This window comes from Chelonoidis abingdonii, chromosome 5 (assembly GCF_003597395.2).
Source record: "Chelonoidis abingdonii isolate Lonesome George chromosome 5, CheloAbing_2.0, whole genome shotgun sequence".
NCBI classification, from domain to species: domain Eukaryota; kingdom Metazoa; phylum Chordata; order Testudines; family Testudinidae; genus Chelonoidis; species Chelonoidis abingdonii.
In genome coordinates, this window is record NC_133773.1 from 19,968,995 (window position 1) to 19,987,074 (window position 18,080).

The window sequence follows — 18,080 nt, forward strand, 5'->3', positions numbered from 1 at the left end:
ATGGATGCTCCCTATCCAACAAATAATACACACAAGCAGACCATGAGCAGTTGCTTCCCTGTAAATCCCTCTTCAAGGTCCAGAAAATCCTCCTTTGTAGTTATTTTGTAGTCAAAATTGATCCAGGGAATGCATGTCACATGCTCTATGCATCATACTTGTAAAGAGTTATATAGGTAAGTTTAGCAATTTTGCTACTCATCTACAAACAGAGCCCCTCTTGACTCATACCCGTGCAGTGGAGCTAGCAAGTGACAGCGAGACCTGTGGATGTGTGCTTTCTAGCAGTCAGAAAACTTTCTGTAACTGATTAGGCACATTTAGTCCCAGCCACCAGGTTTTAGGCCCTACTATGGTTACAGTGCTGAAAAACAAAGACTGGTCTCTTACAACATTTGTCTTCTGACTTTAAGAAAGAAGGACCTAGTGGCAAGGACAGCAAAAGTTAACCTACATCATCATAATCATCAGGGCAAATCCTTTCACACTGAGGGCCACGTGTATCGATCTTTAGCTTGATCTGGTTGGATGTTCAGTCTATCATTGGCAGTCTTACTTTACCACCAAAACTTTTGGTAGGCATGGGATCGCTGACTGTATTCCTTTGTGTAAACAGTTGTAATTCACTTGTTTTCCATCTTAATAATATGTCTGTATCAAGAAAGCCCCCAAAATAAAACCATTGCTGCTGAAGGCAATTGGTCGGATCAGTTATGGATATCCTCACTGTTGATTTTTGCCAAGTCACTTAATAAGGAGCAGCTGATGAAGCCAATGAGAACCAAAAATATCAATCCATTACTTTCAACCTTCCTCAGTATCTATGTTTCACAGCTGTATGGTAGAGTTGGTGTCACCATAGTTCTACAGATCAATAGCTTCATGATAAGCTTCATCATGATGTCCCTGCAAAGCTTGTTTGAAGGGCCTCTAGCATTGTCTATGATTTTTCCCAAGTATTTGACAATTACCATTGTTCAGTATCCTGTCTAGACTGGTTAATACTGAGCTGGCTGTAATTTAAAGATGGATCGTAATGGACAAGGAATTAATTTTCTCTGGAATAATAACCAAACGAATGTATGCTGCTTATTGCCTAACCAGATTGGTCATCACCTGCAGCAATTAACCAAACTGAACCAACAAGACAATGTCATTGGCATATATTGGGCCATCCTGGCAGGCTGTGTGTTGGTGACAAATATAAAATTGGTGTCTGGAACATCTGAAAGTTAACCTACAATTGTCTGAAATGTACATCCTTCAGCATGACCACTGCTGGGTGTGTAGGCTTAACGTAGTAGATGCTTATAATAAGCAGATCCTTATTGGCAGAACAAGAAGCAATGGTCTCAAGTTGCAATGCGGGAGTTCTAGGTTGGATATTAGGGAACACTTTTTCACTGGAAAGGTGGTGAAGCACTGGAATTGGTTACCTAGGGAGGTGGTGGAATCTCCACCCTTTAGAAGTTTTTAAGACCCGGCTTGACAAAGCCTTGCCTGGGATGATTTAGTTGGTGTTGGTCCTACTTTGAAGAGGAGATTGGACTAGATGACCTCCTGAGGTCTCTTCCAACTCTGATCTTCTATGATCCTACGCTGATGAATATAAGGGAGTTCTAGAAATAGAGGATCCAAGTTATTCTAGTATGTACTCTTTGTGGCCAAACTGTGTCCTCACTTGCAAAGATGGTTCCTTTGGAATGGAACCAATGAAAGATTGATGTGCAAGGGCAAGATTTGGGAGGTGCAGGGGATGTGCGTCCACTGAATGTCTTGGAACTCAATTCCTTTGGGGCAGGGGCAGGTGGAGAGAGAGGTGCTGATGCTTATGCAGATTCTCCTAGCCTCCAACCTATAGAAGTGACATACTGAAGGGTTGTAGCAGCTACCGAAACCTTATACTTCAAGTGCAACCACAGAGCATCCAGCACATCTCATTTTTAAATCCACAAAGTTAGGCTGGTGCTGGGCTGAAGATAGCAGTGTGAAGTTTTTATGGAAATATGTATTTTATATCTTGCATACACATTGGTTGTCTAACTAGTGACATATGAATGCCTACCGCTTATTGTAGTGACACAGCCAGCTCTGACAGTGCACCATCAGATTAATTACGCATCTAGTAACAGCAATTACAATTAGGGCAGGTTTGCCAGTGTGTAATCTCAATCACTCTGTTACAAGACTCACGCTACATTGCTGCATAGTCAACAAGTCACAATTACAGAAGGTACACACATGGGCTAGGATTTCTGATGGTGCTTAAGGAAATTAGGTATCATAATTTGACAGCATTTGGGTGCCTAATGCACTACAGATGCTTTTGAAAGTCCCCACCATGATCTGTATTTGACCTATTTTCACTTGTGCGTGAATTCCCGTAAGTAAACTGCAGGATTGTAAAAGTTTGGCTAGTTGAAGAACATCTGTGTGAGATGATTCTGGCACAGGCTGAATATGGATCATGTAGTAAGTGTTATATCTGAGCAAGAGCTTAATGACTTGGATAAGGTCTTTGATCCTGTCTTCGGAGCTGATTCCCAAAGCCCATTGAAATCAATGGGACTCATTCCATTGACATTAATGGGCTTTGGATTGTGCCCTTTAAGAATAACTGAAGGTACAACTTCTACATCTGTCCTTTATAAAAAGAAATTTAAGAGGTGGAAGGGAAGTTCCTTTAAGCAAAATATTTTCAGACCTCTCCTTTTATAGGGCAAAAATAGGCAAGGGGAGCTGCCTGTGGCACAAAAGATTTCTCAAATAACTCAGAACAAGTATTAGCTAAATGTTTATTTCCCCCCACCCCCAGGTTCTCTCTGTGTGTGGCTTCAAGCAAAGAGCCAGTCTTACTTGTTAACATAGCTCATTAGGCTTTTGATCATAGGTGCTGTATAAATAAACTAAATGGAATGGGTATTCCAGTGACTTTTGATAGTGTGGCAAAATGCATTGTGGATACTGAGTAAGAAGAATACAAGGGTATTTTAATTAGTGCCCCCATAGTTAAGCAGATAGGATAACAAGTTATCCATTCAGATATTGAATGGGGATAGCACAGTATTTTCTAGCTTTTCTAAATAAAAGGAAGAATCCAATTTGCCAATAAGTGATCTCAGTAACAGTGAGAATCCAGCATAACTTTAGATTTTGGGATTGCTAGTCCTGTGGTGCACGTAAAAATAATAATAAAAGGAATGCAATGACTCACTTGAAGAAGGTGAGTTACATGGGGGTTTGAGATCATTTGGGATGAGAGTATCAGAGGGGTAGCCGTGTTAGTCTGGATCTGTTAAAGCAGCAGAGAATCCTGTGGCACCTTATAGACTAACAGATGTTTTGGAGCATGAGCTTTCGTGGGTGAATACCCACTTCGTCAGACGCAGTGGGTATTCACCCACGAAAGCTCATGCTCCAAAACCTCTGTTAGTCTATTGGGATGAGAGTTGCATTTAATTTTTATATCGCTCCTTTTCGTCACAAAGCTCTTTATAAATGTAACACATCTACATAGAAGAATCAATTTGTCCACCAGTGAAATGAAACCACTTTTGGAGTGGAACCATAGCATCTCCTCAATGGTGCACAATGGTTTAGGATAGGAAGTGAAGAAAAATTTAGGACCAGATAAGTCAGTTACAGCTAAGGCAAGCACAGCACTCACTGTTCAGGAGGAGCATCCAAAGGGCAGTTCCTTGGATCCGGAGCCCATTCTATGCTGGGCTGGTCTCCGTCTGTCAAAAGCCTGACATGTCAGTTGAGGACCAGCAAGGATGTAGAATTTCGTACTGTATCTAACTGAAAAGGCAGGACGCGTTTTAAGTACTTGGAATGTAATTACTAAAACTGTGAAAATTTTCAGCTAGTATCACGAACAGATCTGAAACCAGCTGGTTTCTAGACAAACCAGTCAGTGTTGGCTCAGGTCCACGAAAATGCGATGGATCGGAACTTGACACTGTTTGGCCCATTCTCTCTCCAGGCATTTTGTGGCTGCTAGGTGCTACATTTTGAGAGTAATGCCTGTTTAATATACAGATAGGGAGAAAGCGAATGTTTCTCCGCTATAACTGTCAGGTGGAAACAGTAACACTCCCCCAACCTTCCCGAGAAGAAAATTAAGGGAACAGTGATGTTGCTTCTAAAGAGCCTAGCTGCATGCTCCATTAGGCAGGGGAAAAGGGAGTGAAGTATGACCAGCAGTGGTAGGTAGAGATTGGGTCTGTGACCTCAAGAAAGAGGGTAGCTGGTGAATGTGTGGGAGCATTTCTTAGTTGTATATCCTTTACAACCCGTATTTCCAGGCAAATCCGAGAGGGTTCACTAATAGACAGCCCCAATGAATGGAGTGTACAGGATTTGTTCAGATCTAGTAATTCCCTAAACTGGAACTTGACTAGGACAATTGGGCAGATTCTTTCAGAAAATACAAGTTTTATGTTTCATTCAGAAGATGGGTTATTACTCTTATTTTGTTTATTTAGAACATGCCATGGCATTCTGCCTCATGTCTCACAATGGCAAAACACTGATGGTTATCTTGAGATAATCCCATACTTGGTCATTTGTTGTTTATGTACTCTTTACACCTCTTTGCTGTCTGTGTCAAAGCCAACACCTGATATTCCTCCAATTTATTTTTATGGTGGTGTTGAAGCAGCTGTGAAAACAACTAGCGTGAGTAAGCCAACTGTTGGATTTCTGATTCAATGTCTGGATTGTAGTTTTCAGGTTTGGAAAGTAAAGGAGAAATGTAGAACAATAAAAACCTTTATAAATTTAGTCTCATGGAATTGCATGTAATGGTCCAATTACCAAAAACAAGTCAGCTGACTCGCATTTCTACTAATTTCATACAAGAAAGTAGTTTGAAGAATAAGGGAATGGGAGTGGGGAAGAAACTAATTTTGTATTACACTCTTTCAGGGATGTAGCAGTCAATATTTTTTTAAAGAAAAAGAATATATCATACCAATGAATATTTTACCTGAAAGGATGCTCTCTTTTTTAAAAGAACATAGTTTACTCCCAAGCCCCTCATTTACTTCAGTATTATGTGAATAATTTAATGTATACATGATATCTGGCAAAAACACACAGATCAATAAACATTCTTTGTGGCTAGCTAACTGAAATCCATATACCTACTACATGTACATTGGTGTCAGTGCCAACCTAATGGATCTCTTTGGAAAACAAACCAAAAAGAGACAAGAAAGAATGTTTTTGATCCAAGAGTTCAGTCATTCTTGATTCTTGTGTTTGGATTCTTGTTTTCAGTGCCTAATTCAAAAGGACTCTCTGATCCCCTAGAAACTGCTGTAATACAAATAATTATTACATTTAAATACTTTCTCAGTCTTTTTCACAGGCTGACCCCAAAGCTAGGACCGTAAGGTTAATTTATCAGCTTGGTTAAAGCTGGAAACCATAATTTTCTATACCTGCGTGATGATCGGTAACTCAAAGCTCAAATTCACAATTTTGTTTCTCAGTTTTAGATTGCAGTAGCCTACCCACAATTAAAATACCTTCCCATTAAAGATTAGCTAAATAATTTTCCTGACGATTTAAGCTGGCAAACGGTTCCTTTACAAACACTTTAGCCTGATAAACCACAGTTGCATGTAAGTGATTCCAGCTAAGGCTGAAAAGATAAATTATGAACATGATACGTTACCCATGCCTAGAGGGTAATTTCATTTTCATTCTGATAATTGTATCTCCGTTTCATAATAACTCCTAATATGCTCATTTAAGTTACACCAGACCTGAAAGCATAACATGCTGTTTTAAAAACCATGGAAGAAAATTAGCTAAAAGCTGAGGTGCTCAAAGAATACTGTTGTATTTATGGAAGCTGTAGAGAAGGAGAGAGAGACAGACACACAGGGAGCGCATGGACACACACACCTGTCCTGTGCTAGCTTAATTGTTCTGGCTATAAAACTGAAACTAGCAGGAAAGCGAGGCTTTGAGGGTGTGCGAGGAGAAAGCACAGAGCCACCTGAATATTTAAAGGACAGGCACCACATTCCTCCACCCTACTTTAAAAACTTTCCAAACACTGACGCATTATTGTTTATGTGGCTAACATGAAACACTCTATAACCTAACTAAAAGTTGCCTGTGGACTACATCAGACTTTTACATTGCAAGGGATTATTCTGCCCTGGAATAACAACCCACTAACTAAACAACTTGTAAATTCAGGTGCACAACTGGTTTTCGCACTCTCTTGAGATAACATGGTGATAGGGTTGCCAACTCTAGGCATGTCTACACTTGCCTCCGGAGCAATCGATCTTCCGGGGGTCAATTTATCATGTCTAGTGAAGACATGATAGATCGACCACCAAGTGCTCTCCTGTCGACTCCAGTACTCCACCAGAGTGAGAAGCATAGCTGGAGTCGCAGGAGTGGCAGCAGTCAGTGGCAGCAGTCAACCTACTTCAATGAAGACATCGCAGTAAGTAGCTCTAAGTACATCGACTTCAGCTATGCTATTTTAGTAGCTGAAGTTGCATAACTTAGACCGACATAGCTTGCCCTGCTCTCTCCCCCAGTGTAGACCAGGCTTCTGACTGAAGCTATTCTCAGAGATTTTTTTCCCCCCAACATGACATAATGTCATTTTCTTAAAATATCCTACTAAAATCTCCTGGATTGCTTTCAGTAGTCACTGGGAGGTCAATGCCAATTCTGGGAGACTCCAGGCCAATCCTGGAGAGTTGGCAACCCTATATGGTTATAGTGGTGTGGCAGTGTCTTGAACAACAGGCAGTGTCTTGAACAAAGGAATCAGCAGGATCTGGTACCAAAGATTTCTTCCACCAAGTTGTCAAAATTAGGAATTGTAAGGGAAGGAGATTTGATTGGAGGAACAGAAAGTCCTACTTGAACATCCCTGGACTCCTGTACTAGTCGAGGCTGCAACTGTTCCCTGTTTCTATAAAATGCCGCTGGATAGTTTTACTAGAAACAAAAGCCTTATGCATTTTACGAGTTCTCCAGGTACCCATTTCACTCTGCAACCGTAGTTGCGAGTCCACACGAAGTCTCTGACTTGAAAAGAATGATGACATATCTCATCTTATTGATCAGTTTGCATAGTGTGGGATTTGGCTACATGTGAGGCAATATCAGTAGCAGATCCCAACAGATACACAAAGATGGCTTCAAGAAAAGACTTGCAGGTGGCTTCTGGGTGGTAGCATGTGATGTGTTCCTGTAGATGAGCAAGAAATTGTCCAGTTCTTGCTGATTACTCAGAATAGGCTTGTTGGCATGCTGAAGTGTTTGTACAAAGTGTTCGGCTAGTCTGTTTGTAACAGGATGACGTGCGCTGAGCCTACGTGCTGAACCTCATTTGATGCTAGGAATTTCCAAAATTCATCAGAACAGAATTGAGGTCCATTGTCTACAAAATGTAGTAGTAAACCAAACTGGCTAAAGAAGATACAAATATACCCAATGGTCTTAGTAATAGAAGAAATCATTTAAAAAATTTATGGCCATTTTGAATGGGCCTTGACTATGACCTAAAACATAACCTTTTAGAGGTCTAGCAAAATCCACATGAATGTGTGTCCAAGGAGTCTGAGGCCATGAGCAAAGGGAGAGCAGAGAGTTCCCTGAACATTTAAAGGGGCTGGACATCACAGATGTAGTTTAAGGTGGATCTTGAAAGTTTTGTTTTCTATTCAATTCCTATTGTCACAAAAGTTTATATCAAACCCTGGCTTTAATTGCTTAAAAACTCCAAGCCTGGAGCCAGAAAACACGCTGGGGCTCTCAGGGTCTGGTTTGTCACAGTCTTTCATCTTACATTGTTTACATCTGTGCAAAGTGCAGGAAAAACGCAATCAGATCATACTTAGTAATGTTTTACATGTATTTTGCACTCATGTAAATGAATGCACAAGGGACAAGGTAGTAGCAAATCAAGTCCTTAATTTCTCTGGAGGTGGTGAGATCCCCCAAGTGCAGTTCAAGAGCTAAATGAAGCTATTCCTTTACATACAAACCTGCAGAGATTCAACTCTGTTTACAAAATCCTGAAAATACAATCTTCCTCTGCGTAAACTAAGGGCTTGAGCATTCAGGGCCACTCGCTGGCTTCAGTGAAAGGTGACGCAAATGGGTAAATCTTGTCACAAAACTTGTCGGCTAGTGTGGTCTGAGAGTTTATACTCTGGTTCATTCTCAATATGTTGTAATTATAACCCTTATCTTTGTCTGCCACACTAATGGCCAGGCATACACCTGTGTTTTGTGCTAACTCCTTAGAGCAGCTGAGGATATTTCTCAAGGAGGCTAAGTTTGTGATATCACTCCACACAAATGTTCTAGAAAATCCTGTTTGAACTGAACTGTGGAAGGAGAGCATGTGAGATTTCATTAAAATATGTAGAGCTCGGCTAAATGGTAATTTACGCCCTTGTCCTGAAATCTGATCTTTGCAGACAGCTCTCTGAAACCTGTGCTGAGCCCTGTTAACTTTAATGCAACACAGTGCATATATTAAGTGTTTATCCACATAGATCTCATTGCAGGATCAGGGCCTGTGGAGGGATGTGCCAATAGGCTACAAATATTGGAAGCAATTGGTGTAACCACAAAGAAGGAAGGGAAATTGTTGAAGTTGGTCCGAAGGAGGAGTATTAGGAAATGAACCAGTGAAATGTTAGGAATTTCCCCCTGATATTTACCCTGAGGAATCTATTATTTTATGGAATAGATTTCTGGTAATTATATTATGCCATAGTTTAGTATGCAGTGGTGTAATACAGTTCTCCCCCAAGGGAGGTTGGGAATGACAAAGCACTCATGAGCACAATGTAGAGAACAAGCCTTTTTTGGCAAAAGGTTAGACTAGCTGAACAAACCCACGGTTTTATTCTCTGACTTCTGATTTATTTGATGATCCATTTTTTAACTTCCTAAAAAACAAAACAGGTGCCTCTATAATGACTGACCAGTCCTTGTCCTAGTCATGGCATTGTATGTTACTGTATTAGTTAAGGTTTTAACCTTTTCTGTATGGCGCTGTATGGGGTTTGATTTCATTTTAGGCTGTTTCAGTACATGTGGTTTTGCATCCTTGAGTTTCGCTTGATAATTTGGGTGTATTTGAACCCAGTACATTGAAGGTTGGAAAAAATAAGCTTCATGAGTTTGTTCAGCTCCATGCATTGCGTCTGGGTTAATGAGGAATTATTTGACCTTGAAAACTTATCACATAAGCATATATTGCACATGCAAAATCAGTCTAGAAGATTCATGCCTATCCAGACACCAGAAAGTATGGCTTTAAGTTTTGACAAGGATGTTGCAGGCTTTGAAACAGTTTTACATGAAACTTTTCTAGTTTCATGTCCATGTTCAAGCCCCAGAGTAGCCAAGTTTCTCATGGCTTAAGGTTTTAACTGCAAAAGTTCTGCACTAATTACAACATTTGATCATCGCCCTCCTCCCCACACCCACTCTCTCCCTCCCCTCTTTCCTTCCAGTAGGGATCCATTACATTATGTGGTATACCTAGCAACAATTCTATTTTATGTGTACTACACCTTTACATGTAACAAGCCTTTCTTTGCTAGGGGAAAGGCTGTGATGGAATAGAGGACCTTATAGCATGAGACGTGCTCATCTTTCTCTGTCATGGAGACTTTATGTTGGTTCTTTCTTTGTTGCTTCCCTTTAAACTAAAAGAAGGGCTTGTCAACATGGGGAATTATTCTGGACAAGCTATTGTGCTTTAAATTCACATCTTCCCTTATTCCAAATGAACAGTTGAGTGTGAATAAGTCCTAAATCCTCTAGACTGAATGGGCATGTTTTGCTCGTTGTGCATGGAAATGTATATCACATTGTGCCTGAAAAGTTGTTTTGTTTCCATCCCTGCTTTTTTGCTGTTTAACATGGAACTTACTTTTCATGAAACTTTGGAAACTGGATTATGACTGGCACTGGCAGGAAAATAAACAGGTGGATAGTAAAAGCTCTTGTAGGGCATTTTTGTTGTCAGGGCTTATTTGTTTTCTAGTTATGTTGAAAATTGGCAGGCTGCTACTTTTTTGCCCCCCTTTAAAAAGAGAATAATGTGGTTTCTTTTTTTTTCTTTTCCTTCTTTGTTGTCTAAACAGGAGAGTCCATCGGCCTCATTATGGATGAGAACAATGGCTCTGCAGAGAGTCTCCAGCTAAGCCAAGGACGGCACAATGCCATTAAGTGTGGGTGGCTGCGGAAGCAAGGAGGCTTTGTCAAGACTTGGCACACACGCTGGTTTGTTCTCAAGGGGGACCAGCTTTATTATTTCAAAGATGAAGATGAAACCAAACCTTTGGTAAGTGGGGGGTAGGAGGAAGCAGGAGGGTGGGAGGTGAGATAGGGAACTGAAAGAATAGTGGCAGAATTTGGTCCAGTTGGAAGAAACAGGCATCTCAATTTGTAAACGAAAACAGAGTTGGCTTAGGCACTTGGCAAATAATACGGTACTTGTCTAATTTAAATAAATATATGGCTTCCCTCAGATGCTTAGGTCCCAGAGGGTTTGTCTACGCTGCAATAAAATACCATGGCTGGCCTGTGTCAGCTAATTCGGGCTTGCAGGGCTCAGGCTGCAGGGCTGTAAAATTACAGTATAGATCTTCTGTGAACCTATGTCCCAGCAAGCTTGAATATCTACACTGCAATTTTATAACCCCCACCATCTGAGCTCCACAAGCCTGAAACAGCTGACACAGGCTAGCCATGGGTGTTTTATTGTGGTGTAAAGATACCTTAGGACAGGTTTTCTTCATCAGACCATTTTAAAAGTTGCCAACTGTGAGACAAGTCGCAGTAGCAAATTCCTGCTTTTTATGAATCAATCAAGGTGCTTATTTGAGATAAGGTGGATAAATAAACTATTGTGTATGTAGCTTGCTTGCTACTTAAAAGACTAGCCATATGGTTTTCCCCAGCCTTCAAAGTTCACAATCATACAGCACCTAAACTCACATTTCCTAATATCCATAATGCATAATAAACTGCTGTCTGGAATATGCTCATAATTTACTGTTCCTTAATGGTCATTTATTTTCCTATTTACTTACTACTTTTATAGGCCTGTTTTATGGCTACAAATCTCCAGAGTGCCATAAGAAAAGAGTAGATAACTCTGCCTCCCCTCCAGCTCAGAGGAAATCCGAGCATCTGTGATATTAAGTTACTGCAGACAGAAGAACAATGTTGTAGTATATATGGTCTTAATTTTCTGAGGTCCTGAGCACCTCACAGCTCCCTCTTACTTGAGATTGAGTTCTGTATGATCAGCAGTTCTGTTAATTATGTCCTACATTGATACATATAGACATATACTCCTATACTCATATTTTTCACACATACGGTATATTGTTTAAGATCAGTTTAAATACAGTGTGTGTTTATATAGATTTTTATAGTGTGTTATCGTTAATTCAGTAGTCTGGGATCCTGTATTACATGGGGTATAGAATTTCACCAGTAATTCCTACATCAAGCCTATAACTTGGGTTAGAACTAGAGCATATCTTTCAGAGAGACAGCCAGTCTTGATTCAGGTGTTCTAAAGGAAGTTTCCTGTTGTATAAACATAAAGAAATGTAACGTTTAAGTTAAGGCCCATAGTGAAGCAGTTTATTCTCCTTAAATAACTCTTGGTTTCTCATTTGTGTAATTAACACATTTTAGTTATTTCATATTTCACTAAATATCCTTTTAAAATTCATATTTACAACCTCTCTGTACATCTTTCATTATGCACATTTTGAGATCGTAAATACAAAGCTGAATCTCCATTTACCTTTGTGCATTTCTGGAAGGCAAATAAGAAACCATTTAATGAAATTGCTACAAACCGAAGGATGTTTAAGGAAAATAAGCTATTCTGTGCCTGAATAAAAATCTTAATAATCTGTCTTCCCTAGTTACTTACTTTTCTCCAGCAGACTTTGTCTTACATAGTTCTTTGTTTTGATGCAGCGCTTAAATGATCAGCCTGATTCTGCACTTCTTCATACTTTCCGAATGAAAATACAAAAGTAACTTCCAAACAGATATACAAATTCTTCTTCTAGTTTTTTCCTTCTCCTATTTTGAGGTTCCCTCCATGACTTCTGTGACCATTCAGTATTTGGTTTTGACTCTGTCTCTGAGGATGGAGAAGTTACTCCCACGAACTCCTCTAATTTCTCCTAGGTTAGGTTATATTTATTGCATCTTAAATGATCCCAGGCTCCCTGGGTGCTGAGCACTGTCAATAAACCTTTTGTGCCATCAGCAGATGGTTGTGTGTGTCAGGAAGAATTACAATATTTCTTCCTCTCATTTAGGAAGAAACAAAAATTTATAGCTGGTCAGAGGAAAGGAGAGGTTGAGGAATAACTGCTAAAGCAATGATTTGGCCAGGCCTAGAAGTAGCAAACTGATAGCAAATTCTTGAGTCAGAGTATTAGCCGGCTTGCTAAAGTAATTGCATTAGCCAGAATTTTTAAACTTTGGTGTCTAAATTTAGACTTCTCACTCCATATACAGCCATCTGAATAAAAATGGCCTGACTTTCATAGGTGCCCAGCACTATCACCTCCGTAGTTAGGGCACTAGCTTGAGAGTCGGAAGACAAAAATTCAGTTCCCTGTTTTGCCCCCTGACTCTTCGTGTGTGACTTTGGATGAGTCACTTGGTCTCTGTGGGCCTCAGTTCTCCATTTGTAAAATAGGAATAATAGCACTGCCTTACCTTACAGGTGTGCCGTCAGGATGAATACATTAAAGATTGTGAGGTGCTCAGACACTGTGGTGGAGAGACCACATAATTACCTAAGAGAGCTAGACTTAAGTAAGAACTATGAATACTCAGTTGTTCTGAAATCAAGCTACTTATGCAGATTCCTAAAGGTAGGCTCCAAAATCTACATTAAGGCATTAATGTCTGAAAATTCTGGCCACTTGACCAGATCCTCGGCCAGTGCAAATCAGTATTGTTCCGCTGATTCCACTGGATCTGTGCAAATGGACCCTAACGCAGGATCTAGTCCCCTATCTTCAACACGTACAGTAGTTAGTGATCCATAAGAAGTGATAATAAGTTTGTCTTTCTTATAAAGAGACCAATCCTGCAAAATCCACAGTTGACTTTTCTCACCCAGAGTATACTATATTTTTGAGTGAGCCAGGGCTAAAATCTAAGGAGAGTGTTGCTATTTAAATCTAAGAAAAAATGGTGCCATATTGTATTCACAATTACAATTGCATAAATATAACAAAGCTACTGAAGAGAGGTGAATTCTTATTACATGTAGACTTTTCAAAACTTACAGGCAGTCAATAATTATTCTTTTATGGATGCAAAATTTAAAGGATTCTCTGATAAAATAAATTTAGAAATAAGGACACTTCAGTGCTCTCTACATTTATTCCCTCTATTTACTGTTAAAATAGGAACAACTGGATTTTTTTCTGTACCTGTTTTATAGAACTGAAGCCCTAAAAAGGTCATGCCTTTACACCATCATCTGAAAAACACTAACCACAATATTTCAGGACACAGCTTTACTGGGCTGCTAGCTCAAGGCACTAATAGTAGTGGTAAGGCCAAACAGCTTTACACGGGCAGTTATTCAGTGAGCTATAGCATCAATAACTGCATTAAATAGTGAAAGGCCATAAAATATGTAGTATATCTCAATGGCTACTACAGCTTCTAAACTTTTATAGGTGAAAGAACTCTGTAAGTTTAATTCTGAAACCTTTGATGCTTCTTATTGAGCTGCTTTTGAGTTTCTTGCCTAAAAGTAATGAGTAATTTTAAGAACACCCCATGATAGAGGTAGGAGGAAAAAAATCTTCAGAAGTATTACTTGTTTAAAAACCCCATCAGTAGTTACGGGAAACTAGTAGACCAGACCAAATTAGGGCTGTTCCAATACCTACTTCGTTGCAGTTTTGAAATATTTCTGAAGCAAATTAGAGTGCTGAAATGTGTCCTGGATTTGATGCCTCAACTGTAACATGTAGTACAATATTCTCATTTAGCTACATAGGAAAGTTATACTGTATGCATTCTGGTATCCAAATTCTCATGACTGTCTGGGAACCCTAGTCTCTATGCTGAATTTGCGGCAGAGGTGTAAAGCAAAGCACTTTACTTTAACCACTTTCTGTCGGTTAAGTAACAATGCTGTTATCAAATGGAGAGCAGCAACTTCTAAAATGGATTTATCTAACTTTCTGGAGCCTATAATTAAGAAAACAAACACCTGCTGAGAGGAATCCCAATCTGCTGACATAAAGTCATTAACAGATTTTTAAGTTCATTCACACGCCACTGCAACTCATTTGAAAATACAACTAAGGAAAATAACTTTTTTTTTTCTTTTTATCTTTTTTCAGTCCAGATTGTGGTGTTTGGGCTGGAGGGTGTGAGGAGAGGGAAAGGGTTTGTGAATGATGCAACTACCTGGGCCTGAGTCTCTCTCCCTGTGATGGAAAAAAGCAGCGTACATTTATGGGTCCTGTTGGATAGTACATATAAGTGGTAATTAAAGGTTAGGCAAAACAGTCTCAGCGAACAATTTATTCAACACATTAAGCCCTGCAGCAGGTTGGCAGTGTTCCTTACGACACTCGGTCTGATAGCTGGGAATACAGTATCTGTGAAGACTCACTGCTCCAGGTGGCTTGTTATGCACCTGACAGAAGGGAACTCTCAGAAAAAGAGATAATAAGGGTTTGGAATCCATTGGGAAGGAACCTGAGTGGAACCAGATCTGAGGAAAAGTATACTTATTTGCTGATATTTTTGTCATTAAGACAAACCCATGAGGGGCTAAGTTTGTTTGCAGTTAGTTGGTTTGGGAATCATTGTTTGCAAGTCTAAATCATTTGCAAACACTTCAGGTTTTTTGTAAGTTTATTTGCTTTTGGTAATTGTTGGGTGAATACTTTCTGCAGATATATTTCAGCGTATGTTTGCTTCCAAACTATTAATTTTGACATTATTGACTATTTATTAGTTGTTTGTACTGCATGTGGAAGGGAAGAAAAGGATGAAGGGCATGTTGCATGGTATTGTTTCTATTTCCTGAGTGGATAACTGAATCCTTATAAAAGGGTAAGCACTTGAGGTGCACGTAGTGAAAAATTACTTGTGCGCAAATACCTTCGTTAGCAGATAAGTATTGATAATTGCATGAAGAACAGCCATTTCCCAGTATTAGAACAATAGCAACCTGTTCATTCAAAAGTTCACAAGTGAAGAACATGGCTTACTAACAGAGTGAAAATTTAGGAAAATATTGGCAAATAACTCCATTCACCCAGTACTGGTGTTAAACTGCTGGGGGATGCTATTCTCTTTTGTGCTTCTGTTCAGGTGTCTATGCACTTACGTTCTCCACCTACTCCATTTTCTTTTTTTTTGGTAAATATTAGCCGAATTAATCCTTAGTTTAACTCCTCTTGACTTGCATAGTGTATTATAATTTTCCAGTAGAAATCAACAGAACTCCACTGGGCAAGCTCAGGATGCATGGACCGTTGAGAAAGAAGCCTGCCTGAGTTTTACTATCTACTTTCATTCCTGAAGCCAGTATGGACAGCCATGATTGAGTTTACTTTGCCCATTTCCTCTGCTTTGCCCATTTCATCTGATTTTCTTGTTGCTTTATTCATGCCTGGGGAACAGGCAAATCAGTCCTGTATCTCCTGCTGCTTCTGCTCAGGGTGTTGTCAAATTCTACAGTCTTCCCATGGAGAGTCAGCAGAAAATTTTCAAATGCTCACCCCCTTAAAACAACTGATAAAGTTAACAATCTTTTGAAATGTGAAGATTTGAGGTGAAATTCTCAAGATAATTTGCCAGTTGTGATTTTTCAGGTTTACAGGAATTGGCTGTTCAGTTATACCCTAAATTCAGTATATTTACAGCAAAAACTATATCACAATTGGAAATCAGTTTCATACTGTAGGGCAGCTTCACAGCATTCCATAAAATAGAATTAAATTCTCTGCAATTATTTTGTCTACAAATTTCCATTATTTTTCATTAGGATATGATTAAATTTGCTGGTAGCAATAGTCTCCTATCTCTGTTTCCTTGTCTCTAAAATGGAGATTATACCAACTCAGGTACTCGACAAGAAAGATGGGACAATTGAATACCAGCAGATGAATACAGTCTGGAAGAATCACACCAGTTGGGAAGAGATAACAAAATAATTTCTGATAATTCTGTATAATTTCTCATCTTGGAAATTATTCATTTTTTTGCTTAACTTCTTAAGTCTTCTCATTCTTGTATTCCTTGGCCTTTTGTGCTTTGAGACCCAGTCTTGTGCCAGCTCTGAAGGTCAAATATCTTGCCAGAAAAGTGGGTAGCCAAAGAGATCAGCATTTAACATTCTCCATTTCATAATACAGCTGTTGTTAGGATGCAGCTTATTAACAGGCTTTTCCAATTTCGACTCTGTTTTTGACAGAAAATAATGTTTTCCCAGCAATGTCTGAGTAGGCGATGTCTGGATTTAAGACAGGGAGGAGAGGGGTGGCGCCTTCTCAGTGGTGTTGTTTTTGTAGTCTTGCAACTGGCAGTAAGAATCTTTGCAGTATGATTTTCTTACAGTAGTTTCACTATGTCACAAACTCTTAAGACTAGCTTTATTGAGTCAAGAAATCAGTCTCCTAGGGTGAAATCAAGAATCCAGATGAAGCATTATTGGCATAAGGTCATAAACAGTGATGGGCAAACTCATTTTGAACCCACTTCAGTATTTTGGGCTGGATTTTGGACTTGCACTACTTTTATGTCAAGACTAACTCCATTAAGTTGAAGGTCTTAATTCTGGGTTCTAGCCAGTAAAGGAGACTTAAACAGGCTTGAACTGGCCACCGAGGAAGAGTATAGGGGTGTGATCAGGTGAGGGGGGAAAAATGTAGCAGGAACTTCTTTCTGATTGTACTGAGCTGATGCAGCTGCACGTAGAGGCTTCTCTAGTTAATTCTGGGGATTGCATCGTCCTCAGCAACTTCCAGGATCCAGGAGATGCAAAGGTGATCTCAACCACCCTCTTAAAATCAGGCCCCTTAAAGTAGTCTTCAATTAGGTCCTCAAAATCATGACTTGCTACTCACACATACACAGGAAACCCACTTGTGCTAGTTTAGTTTTGGGGGAACTTTGGTCCCTGGTACATAGTATAGAATTCCCTTTAGCTTACAAGAAAATTGGGCTTACATATTGTATATGTGCAAAGTAGGTACCTGTTTCTTAAACTCTAGTTCATTGTAGCTAGCATAATATCTGTAAAATCATTTAAAGATTGCTGTAACCACACTATATACTTGGTGGCAATCACTTTGGATAGTTACATTTCATTAGAAAGGTTGTGTAAGTCAAAAATATACAGAGTGGTGTTATGTAATACACATAAATGCTCTTTTACGGTAATTATAAGTGATTCTCTGTTTTGTTTTGTTTATATGATTGATGCGAATTTTGTGATCAGTTTATAGTTACTGTAGTTTCACAGCTTTCTGATAGAGATTTCATGCAATTCAGGAAAAAGATTAGGCTCTGGCATGTAAATAGAGACTTGTTGGATAGCTTAAATATAATAAAGAGAGAGAGAAATCCAACCCATGAGATTACAGAAACCAGGAAGTTCCAGCAATATATCTTGCAAATTGGATTTAGAAGTGGCTTATTTATGTATGAAATCAACTAAAATGGAATTGAGCATTTTCCAGGCAAGAAAACAAATGAGGGAGTCATAAATCTCAAGAGGAGGTTTCAAACTATTTGTAATAGTGTCAGGACAGTAGCTTCTATTGGCAGCTTTAAATGCCTCTTCAGAACTAGACTGGACAAATGACTAGAAAATGTGCTGTAGAGAGGAATCCTGTATTTGCAGGGAGACTGAGGGTATGTCTACACTGCAGGATTATTTCGAATTTGCGTAAACCGATTTTATAAAACAGATATTATAAAATCAGTTTAGCGCGTCCACACTAGGATCACTAAATCGACTGTGTGCATCCATGGTCCAAAGCTACCGT

General features: G+C 39.4%; 1 protein-coding gene across 2 annotated transcripts in view; it reads left to right on the forward strand.

The window, feature by feature from the left end:
* ARHGAP24 (Rho GTPase activating protein 24) overlaps window positions 1-18,080 on the forward strand; it is a 367,683-nt gene that overhangs the window by 63,940 nt on the left and 285,663 nt on the right. For both annotated transcript variants that reach the window (XM_075066121.1, XM_075066122.1), the window contains exon 2: window positions 10,152-10,351. In XM_075066121.1, coding sequence (XP_074922222.1) covers window positions 10,172-10,351 — 180 coding nt within the window. In that variant the 5' untranslated portion in view covers window positions 10,152-10,171. The remainder of the gene's footprint in view (window positions 1-10,151; window positions 10,352-18,080) is intronic.